This window comes from Crocuta crocuta, unplaced genomic scaffold (assembly GCF_008692635.1).
Source record: "Crocuta crocuta isolate KB4526 unplaced genomic scaffold, BGI_CrCroc_1.0 scaffold241, whole genome shotgun sequence".
Lineage (NCBI taxonomy): Eukaryota > Metazoa > Chordata > Mammalia > Carnivora > Hyaenidae > Crocuta > Crocuta crocuta.
Window position 1 is genome coordinate 240066 of NW_027527807.1, and position 11026 is coordinate 251091.

At 40.5% G+C, this 11026-nt stretch overlaps 1 protein-coding gene across 1 annotated transcript; it reads left to right on the forward strand.

Moving 5' to 3' along the window:
- Nucleotides 1-7651: 7651 nt before the first annotated feature.
- Nucleotides 7652-10673, forward strand: CUNHXorf66 (chromosome unknown CXorf66 homolog). The gene is made up of 3 exons (XM_077774124.1): nt 7652-7740; nt 8430-8586; nt 9619-10673. The coding sequence occupies exons 1-3, from the start codon at nt 7653-7655 to the stop codon at nt 10511-10513; spliced, it is 1140 nt and encodes a 379-aa protein (XP_077630250.1). The 5' UTR covers nt 7652; the 3' UTR covers nt 10514-10673.
- Nucleotides 10674-11026: the final 353 nt, after the last annotated feature.

Below are 11026 nucleotides of genomic sequence, written 5' to 3' on the forward strand. Positions count from 1 at the left end.
TAAATGAATTCCATAAGGTAGCAGGATACAAAATTAATACACAGAAATCTGCTCTGTGTCTTTACACTAGTGATAAAGTAGCAGAAAGAGAAATTAAGGAAATAATCCAATTCATAATTACACCAAAAAGAATAAAATACATAAGAATAAGTTGAACCAAGGAGGTGAAGGACCCATACGCTGAAAACGATAAGACACTGATGAATGAAATTGAAGACAAGACAACAAATGGAAAGATGTGCCATGCTCTTGGACTGGAAGAATTAATATTGTTAAAATGTCCATCCTTCCCAAAGCAATCTATAGATTCCATGCAATCCCTATCAAAACACCAATGATAATTTTAACAGAGCTAGAATAAATAAGCCTACAATTTTTAAGCACCACAAAAGACCCTAGTAGCCAAAGCAATTTTGTGGAAGAAAAACAAAGGTGGAAGTATCACAATCCCAGATTTCAGCTGAGTAATCAAAACAGTATGGGGCTGGCACAAAAATAAACACAGAGATCAACAGAACAGGATAAAAAGCCCAGAAATAAACCCACACTTATATGGTAAATTAATTTATGACAAAGGAGGCAAGAATATACAATGGAGAAAAGACAATCTTTTCAATGAATGGTACTGGGAAAACTGGACAGCTACATGCAAAAGAATGAAACTGACTACTTTCTAACACCATACACAGAAATAAACTCAAAATGGATTAAAGACCTAAATGTGAGACCTGAAAACATAAATCCCCTAAAAGAAAACATAGGCAGTAATCTCCTGGATATTAGCCTTTAGCAACATATGTATGGATATGGCCCCTCAGAAAGTTGAATGTTACATTATGTAACAGCCTTTATTAACATTTACTTCCCAAGTGGTATTCATTATGCTGATTGTTTTTTTTAAATGTTTATTTGTTTACTTTTGAGGGGAGGGGGAGAGAATCCCAAGTAGGCTCCATNGTTATATGGAAACCAACTTGACAATAAACTATATAAAAAAAAGATGTGTGAAGAAGATTCCATTAAAATAAAGTAACAGATTTCAGTGAGAAAAAAAAAAGAGTCGGAGGCTCAACCAACCGAGCCCCCCAGGCGCCCCAATGCTGAATAATTTTTTAGTTTAATAAACACACCAACTACCATTGAAATAACTTTACCATTAAAGGCAAACATATTTTACTCATAAGCCAGGGAAAGGGCAAAATTCCCAACCATATCACATCAGGTCGTTTCTTCGGTCTTTCTGTTCTCCGCAGCATCTATTCCAAACTTTCCCCAGTTCTCAAACCTCTGTCCCTTCCCCTTTCAAAGGGTGAGTTCCCCTGTCATTTACTAGGAAAATAGAAGCCATCAGATAGAAATTCTTCAAATTCCTCCCTCCAGCCCCTATTGCCATCCCCTATCTTCAATGGCTCTATATCAGATTACAACTTTTTGATCTGCAATTCTGTCCACGGGGAGCAGAGAAGTTCTGACTGTCACAGTCTATACTGCCCACTACAAAGCCTGGCTCTATCTCCTACATTCGGTGGCTTCAATATGTTCCCCTATGCTAGCTTTCCCATCAGATGTTGACTGAGCTGGGCTTTTCCACTTTACAAAATGTCCCCCTGAGGGCTACCATACCCCTCTGGCAAGCCACCCTATCTTCCCCCTTTGCAGTCAAACTTGAAAGAATTGTCTACACTGCCGGACTTCACGTACTCAGCTCTCAATTACCCTTCAACCCACTGAAATCTGGCCTCTGGCTCTACCTTTCCACTGAAAGAGTGCTCTTGCCTGGATCGCCAGTGACCTTTTCATTATTAAATCCATTTGAACTTCTTTTCAGACATTTAGCAATATTTTTCATTGTTGATTACCGCTTATACCTTAAAAAAAAAAAAACCAAACTCTCTTCCCATGGCTTCCAGGATCTCATACTTTCTTTGTTTCCCTCCCTACCTCTCTGTCACTTCTTTTGTTTTATTTAGTTTTTGGTTAAATTCCAGTTAACATACAGTGTTATATCAGTTTCAGGTGTACAACATAGTGATTCATCACTTCCATACACCATCTGGCGCTCATCACAAGTACCCTCCTTAATCGCCTTCACCTATTTAATCCATCCCCCACCCTCTCCCTAAAGCAATCATCAGTTTGTTCTTCATAATTAAGAGTCTGTTGTTTGGTTTGCCTCTCTCTCTCTCTTTTTGCTCCTTTGTTCTGTTTCTTAAATTCCACACATGAGTAAAATCATATGATATTTCTTTCTTTCTTTCTTTCTTTTTTTAAATCATATGGTATTTCTTGACTTTCTTCGCTACATCAGCCTCCTTTACTCAATTCCTAAATGTTGAAGTTTCTCACGGTTTGGTCCTGGGCACTTTTCCCTCTATACTCTCTCTCCTTGGGTGGATCATATCCATTCCTATGAGCTTCAGTTAGCTTATAGATTGGGTTTCTGACTTGGGCACATGAATCAAATTCAGACAATTTGTAAACTTGAACGGGTAAAAACAGATTTTTATCTTCACCAATCTCTAATGAAAATTTAGTATTTCTTCCAATTATGAATGTAGGCAACAAACCGCAGTAGTATAACCGGTGTCTGTGACTTTGCCATTATTAGACATCATATATAGTTTAATATATTGTTTCTTAAAAATTTTTTAATGTTTATTTATTTTTGAGAGAGACAGAGACAGAGAGAGTGGGGGAGGGGCAGCAAGAGAGGGCGTCACAGAATCCAAAGCAGGGTCCAGGCTCTAAGCTGTCAGCACAGAGCCTGACGCGGGGCTCAAACTCATGAACTGTGAGATCATGACCTGAGCCGAAGCCAGACGCTCTACCAACCGAGCCACCCAGGAGCCTCTAGTTCAATATATTATACTTGTGGAAATATCTCAAAATACTGTTTATGCTTATCATTATTTCAGTTTATAGTAGTTATTAGATCCACCTCTAGATCTCTTTAATGAGTCAATAATTACATATATTACTACATCACAAACTTTGTATGAGATAACTATTTTCGTATAATTCACTTCCTTTATAATTCTATGCATTTCATTCTGTACACTTAAAAATATTTTTCTGAGATGGGGTCCACAGGCTTCGCCACACTGCCAATGGCACAAAAAGTGTTATGAAGCCTTGTTCTAGATTCTGATGACTGCCACCCTGAATCCATCTTCTGAACTTCAAGTTCATATACTTAAACTGGCTTTCGGACACGTTTACTTAGATATCTCATAAGAACCTTACCTCAACATCACCCAAATTTAACTCGTTAACTTCTACCACTCTCATTCTCTTCAAAGCTCCAACTTTATTTGTCCTCTGTCTCAATGAATAGGACCAGTAGTCACTCAGTTGTTTGAGTCAGAATTCTAAGCTATTCTCAACTCTTCATTTTCCTCCACTGGAACAGTAAAGGAAGGAATTGACAATTCCTTCAACTTCTTTAATGTTCAATTCAACCTCTTTAATATTTCTTGTTTCTCTTTTGAGAAAGGGGGAAGGGCAGAGAGAGGAGAGAGAGAGAATCCCAGGCAGGCTCCATGCTGACAGCACAGAGCCAGACATGGGGCTCGATCTCACAGGCGTAAGATCATGACTTGAGCCACAATCAAGAGTTGGACGCTCAACCAACTGAGCCACCCTGGCACCCCGNAGTTCATCTATTTATTTCCACCTTCAGTACCTCAATTTGGTAACCATCTTTTCCGTTCTTCTTAAGTGCTCCCTCCACCAACTGACTGAGTTCCCTTCTAATCCATTCTTTCCAATCATTGTTAGAATGATCTTTCTCTCCCCAAGCACTGTGCTTAGTCTTCATATAGCCCACTTCACACTACCTTGTAATTACTTGTATTCTCTACTTGACTAGAAGTTCCAAGGGTACAGGAATTTTTATCTGGCCTATTTTGGGATCTACAGCATTAAGCATGGTGTTGGACATTGGAGGAGGACTCCATAAATGTTTGCTGAATCAATGAATGATTACACTGAGCTTCACCCTGATGGTTAGCAGCAGCTCAATAAAAAGGTTAAGGGACTATTCAAATCTTAATGTTCTTCTGATGTATATAAGGTTACCAAAGTGTAAGGTGGGGAAAGTTAATTTTTTTAAGTTTTTTTAAAAATGTTTTATTTATTTCTGACAGAGAGAGAGAGACAGAGACAGCGTGAGCAGTGAAGGGTCAGAGAGAGTGGGAGACACAGAATCTGAAACAGGCTCCAGGCTCTGAGCTGGCTGTCAGCACAGAGCCCGATGCAGGGCTCGAACCCATGAACTGTGAGATCATGACCTGAGCTGAAGTCAGATGCTTTACCTAATTTTTTTAATGTTTGTTTGTTTGTTTATTTATTTATTTATTTTTGAGAGAAAGAGAGAGAACAAGTGGAGGAGGGATACAGAGAGGGAGACAGAGGATCGAAAGTTGGCTCTGTGCTGACAGCAGATGTGGTGTTTGAACTCACAAACCAAGAGATCATGACCTGAGCTGAAGTTGGACGCTCAACCAACTGAGCCACCCAGTTGCCCCAGAAGTTAATTTTAATTATTTTATTTGAAAACTTAAATTTTGTGAGTAGGAAATATGGCTTAGGATGATTGACAAGACTCATTCCCTCTGCAATATTCATTTTTTTTTTTGCCAAAATATTAAATTGCCTTTTAAATAGTGTATTTTGGGACTTGTACATTGGAAAATATAGATAGCTACCCTGGGGAGGGTTATGTTTGCCCCGAAAGTTTTACTCCTGAGCAGAGTCAGGTTTTATTCTGGATGCTTGTGACAGCAGCCTAAGCTGCTTTGCACAGTAATCACACAGAACAAAGGCACCTCTCTGATATACCTGGTGTTCATTCTGTCAATTGGTAAATTTAATAAACAGAGAGAGGACAGCTCACGGAACCAAGGTAAGATGAGCACCATAATAATATGCAAATAACACTTGAAAATTAATAATAGAGGAGTTGTGGGGTGCCCGGGTGGCTCAATCAGTTGAGAGTCTGACTTCGGTTCAGGCCATCTCACAGGTGGTGGGTTCAAGCCCAGCATTGGGCTCTGTGCCGACAGCTCAGAGCCTGGAGCTTGCCTCGGATTCTGTGTCTCTCTGCCCCTCCCCACTTGCACTCTGTCTCTCTATCTCTCTCAAAAATAAACATTTAAAAAGTTTTGAAAAAATAATAGAGGAGTTGAACACAAAAAGCTTCTAATCAACATCCAAAAACTAAACATTTTAAGGGAACAATACACAAAGGTATGCTCAGTGTAGCAGTCAGGTTAACCAAAAGAATGAATTCCAGGTTTTCAACATTAATTTCAAAGCATTAAGAACACCAAGGTCTAGGGGTGCCTGGCTAGCTTGGTTGGAAGAACATGCAAATCTTGATCTTGGGGTTGTGAGTTTGAGCCCCATGTTGGGTGGAGAGATTACTTAAAAATAAAATCTTTAAAGAAACACAAAACACCAAGTTCTAATCTTTACATCCTTATATTAACTACACTAATCATTATAATTTATCTTTAAGTAAAATAACAGTTATTGTATTATAAAAGAATAGTTTGGGGCATTCTGAAACTTCATAGTTGACAATGAAAAGATGACGAGATCTTAAGGAAAAGGAGATTCTCTGTATCATACAAAACCTTGTTTTGAATTGTAATTGCTAATTTCTTTTCATCCTTTTTTATCACTTTTCTTCACCAATGTAAGTGTACTCTTTAATTTTCGTCCCTCCACCTACCTCCCTACTGGTAACCATGATCTGTTTTCTGTCATTTGGAGTATGTTTTTTACGTTGCTTCCTTTTCTTTGTACGTTTGTTTTGTTTCTTAAAGTCTACATATGAATGAAATCATATGGTATTTGTCTTTCCCTGATTGACTTACTGTGCTTAGCATAATACACTCTAGCTCCATCCATGTCATTGCAAATGGCAAGATTTCATTCCTTTTGACTGCTGAGTAATATTCTATATATACTACCTCTTCTTTAACCATTCATCAGTTGATGAATATTTGGGCTGTCTCTGTAGTTTCGCTCTAGGTGATAATGCTCTTAAAAACATAAGGGTTCATGTATCCCTTTGAATTAGTGTTTTCTTTATTTTGAGGGTAAATACCCAGTAGAGCAATGGCTGGATCATAGTGTAGGTTTTTTTTCAATTTTTTGAGGACCCTCATACTGTTTTCTAGAGGGGCTGCACCAGTTAGCATTCCCACCTACAATGCAAGAGGGTTCACTTTTATTCACATCTTCACCAACATTTGTTGTTTCTTGTGTTTTTTATTTTAGCTATTCTGACAGGTATGAGGTAATATTTCATTGTAATATATTTTAATGTTTACTAACTTTTGAGAGACAGAGACATAGCGTGAACAGGGGAGGGGAGGAGAGAGGGAGACACAGAATCTGAAGTGGACTCCAGGCTCTAGGCTGTAGGCCAGAGCCTGACCCAGGGCTTGAACACATGAATCATGAGATCATAAACTGAGAAAAAGTCAGACACTCAATGCACTAAGCCAACCAGGCCCCTCTCATTGTAGTTTTGATTTGCAGTTCCCTGATGATGAGTGATGTTGAGCATCTTCTGATGTGTGTGGGGGCCATCCGGATGTTTTCTTTGGAGGAATTTCTGTTTATTTCTTCTGCTCATATTCTAATTAGATTTCTTGTTTTCTTTAAATTCCTTTGTACAAATTCCTTATATTTTTTGGATACTGGCTCTTTATCAATATTGTCATTTGCAAATATCTTCTCCCATTCGGTAGGTTGTCTTTCAGTTTTGTTGATTGTCGCTTTCAGTGTGCAGAAGCCATTATTTTGATGTAGTCTCCATAGTTTGTTTTTGCTTTTATTTCCTTTGCATCAGGAAAATATCTGGAAAATGTTGCTGTGGCCCATGTCAGAGGCATTTTGGCCCGTGCCCTCTTCAAGGATTTTTATGGTTTCAGGTCTCACGTTTAGGTCTTTAATCAGTTTGGAGTTTCTCTGCGTGTGTGGTGTACGAAAGTGGTCCAGGTGCATCCGTTGGCGTGTGTCTGTCCCAGTTTCCCACACCATGTGTTGAAGACACTGTCTTTTTCCCTTTGTATTTTCATTCCTCCTTTGTCAAAGATCAACTGACCATCTAATTGTGGGTTTACTTCTGGGTCTCCTGTTCTGTTCCATGGATCTGTGTGTCTACTTTTATGCCAGGACCACACTATTTTTAAGACTGCCGCTTTGTAATATCTTCATTTTAAGAAGCAGATTCTAGAGACTTATGTCCAGGAGGAGTTAACCCCTATAACACATAACAACTACTACCACAAGGCTGCAGAGGGCCTCCTCACCATTTAATAAGGAAAAACAGCTCTTCAATATCTAAGGCAATCCCCTTTCTGCTCTCGTCCCTCAATATCTCCCTCTGTGCTTGGAATAATGACCCGCCCAACATTTGTGACTTGAATTTGTTAGAATATTTGATGGGAAGGAGAAATAAGTTGTTAAAAATCATTTGATAACATTTATACACATAAGCCTATGCTTCTCCGTGCTGAGATTCTGCTGTCACATGATGTCACAAATGGTAATGATGTCATAAACCCCTACAGCGGGCTGAGCCACATCATATACAGTAGTTTCCTTGGTAGAAGAAACATTTGAACAAATCCCTGGACATGAATCTTTGTGTTTATGTCCTCCTTTTGTTCGTTTGGGCAAACAGTTGTTTAGATACAAACCGAAGCGATGGATCTCCTACTACAGGTATGTGGCTAGCCTTAACCTTGAGAAATTATGATCTATCCTATCATATACACTTGAGCACTTAACCAGACGGGCAGGCTGTGTTTCAGAAAGCTGCTGTTGGTTGGGTGTTACTAGGAAAGTACCTGAGAGACTTAATCCTGTGTGACAAACCCAAGGAACATAGAAGCATGAAGAGTACAGACATATTGACCGCCTTCACTGCCCTTCCCCACCCAGTCCACCAGCCTCTGCCCTCAATCTGCCCTCTATCTGCTCTCAGTGTGGCATGGTGCTTCACACAGAGTAGGCTTCAACATGAGTTTTTTCTGGCCCTTATCCCCCTCGCCACCATACACATACATTCACACACACACACACACACACACACACACACATTCACACTCAAGTACATTCACATGCTCAAGACACATTCACACTCAGAAACCTAGGTACTGGGGTGGGCAAGGCATGATGCAGCGATAACCCAGGTAATTGTACTGAGGAGCCAGAAATGACTCCCAGATTTGCCTTCTAGAAGGTGGCTGGGGCAGTGACACAGGTAGGAAGCTAACAGGGGAACGATTCCCAGGCTTTAAAAGAATCACTGCTGGAAAGAATGGATTTTGACCTTGAGTGGCAAACGGCTATCAAATGGAAGAAAACTGGGTGATCTAACACACTTTATGGTGATATCACCTCTTTGACAGGAGCTAAACACTTCGAAACAATGGACACCAAACTAGAGAGCTTGCGGAGACGTCTACTGGTTATCACAATTGGCATTATGATTATAGCTTTTGCATCTATCTGCTTTTGTTTCATCTATTACAACTGTTCGGCTGATGAAGCACCCAAGGCAGGAACGTAAGTTTCACACCCTTAAATTAAGAATGCAACATGTGTGTAGACGTAGAGTGGAGGTTTCATTGTTGTTGTGGTTACTTTGTGTGAACCCTAGATTTCTACAGAGCTCATCTTGTAGGTGGTTCCCTTCACTTCAATAATATCCGCCCTGAAATATTCTCAAGTACATTACCAGTTGAGCCTATTCTAAAGCTATCTCCTATTGAGGGTTCAGCTGAGCTCCAGGCTATTAATTTCTTTGTCAATTGAGTCTTGGAAAAGAGGGCTTGACTATCTGACTAAGACCCTGAGAATAACGAAGCGGAGGGAGAGGATGTTGGGTCTTTGCATTCCCAAAACAATACAATGTCTTGGATAATCTACCATTTGAAGACTGAATGGCATGAAACATTATTCACCATTGGTGTTCTCATTATCGCAGTCCCAGCCTTTCACATAGGAGGATCAGGCTGGCCCCGATATAGTAGTTCCCTATAATTTTCCCAGTACAAGGACTGATGACTACAATATACCCGTGCTCCATCCCTTCAGTGTTCCAGGGATATTGTGAATACACATCGGCATGGATAGATAACTCGAGGGTGTAAACATGATAGGAAAGAGTGACTCTGGGTAAAGAGTTTCTTTTTATCTTCTGACACGTTGTGACAGCTGTGTAGAAGTTGCTTATCAACTCGTGACCTTTTGGTAAAGTTTAATTCTTAGACGAAGTGAAATTCTCTCTGTCCTTCTCAACGGTAGACTTGAAACCACTCTGTGTTTTTCCGTGTGTAGGCTATGTGGTTATCTAACGTGGCTGAAAAAGTAAAATACTCTTTAAAAAAAGGAGAGGGTTCAGCATGAGTTCACATCTGTAACCAGAGTCATGGCTTTCCCCGCACTCCAATTCTTACTGTGCCCAATTTTCCTGCTAGAAGTAAGAAAAAAAAAACAAAGACCAAAGTCTAAATTGACATAGTACCTGGGTCTTCTGGTGATATCAATAGTACTTCTTTTTTAAACTGTCATATTCTAAACTTTCTATGTTTTCAGGCTCAAGAAAGAAGGTGTGACAGCCCCGGCAGCCAGACCACCATCCAAAATGTCATTCAGCGACTCCAAGACCCCCAATCCGTGTAGTCGAGAACAACCATCCCTGCTATCTAGTACACACAAGTTATCTAGTGTCTCAAGTCCAGAAAAGTCCTCCATACCCTCCAGTGCAGAAAGGTTAATCAGGCCCTCGAGTCCACAACACCAAAGTCTGTCACCTGGTATACCAAAGGCAAACAAGCCATCAAGTGGAGGAAGGAAAAGGCCATCATGCTCAGACAAAAAATTCCAGTCATTTCACCTGGAAAAGTCCTATAGAACACGCCACCTGGGAAAGCCCTATCAGCCAGTTCGTGCCCATAGGCCAGTTGGTCAGGCAGCCTCATCCAATCCGAAGAAGGCAGTGAGCCCACCGTGGCCAGTAGATGTGCAATATGTAGTCATGCCCATCCAGTCACTCTGTCCACTCCACCCACAAAATCACATCTCCTCACCCAAGCCATCCACTGTGCAGACACTAACCAAATCCCTCAGACATCGGAAACTCAAAAGGTCGGTTTGTGGGCGTAGGGCAGACATGTTATTTAGGCCTCAATTAATCAAGGCTTGCCGATGTTATAAGAGAAAATGCCTTGTTCGTCGAAGTTCTGAGCCTTTGTTCAATAGTATTTCGGAGGCAAAGAATAGAAATGCTCAAAACCCACTTTTTACAAATGAAGGGAAGCCTTTTACCCAGCCTTTTCTTAAGGCAGATTACAGAGACAACGTCTTCTGTGCTACTGCGAACAACAGTGATGTTTTGACTTATGAGAACGATGGCAGTGATAGGGAGGTCACCATTCTTTGCAACGTGACCGGCAACGAGACCATCCCTGAAGGCATCCAAGATAATTAAAGACTCGATATACACAAGAACCACCTGTGAAGAAGCAAACTTATACCAACTATATGCTCACTGTCTTTTAAAACACTGACAGTGGGAAATCTACTTGCAATCATTATTGAGATTACTCCTACCCATCTTGGAAGCAACTTATTGAACACATAATAAATAAATGCACGATGTATCAATGATTTTACTGTAGTTATTATTGCCTTTTAGGGGCATAAGGCTGTTTGACGTATCTGACGGAGACCTAGTCACTTGAGTGGGAACCAGGCGCGTACGGGCACCGCAAACTACATGGAGGGACCTGGAAGGTATCCCGCTGAGCGAAGGCAGTCAGAGAAAGACAAGGATCATGTCACATCACTCATATGAGGACTTTAAGATACAAAACACATGAACATAAGGGAAGGGAAGCAAAAAGAATATAAAAACAGGGAGGGGGACAAAACGTAAGAGGCTCTGAAATATAGTGAACACACACAGGGTTGCTGGAGGGGCTGTGGAAGGGGGGATGGGCTA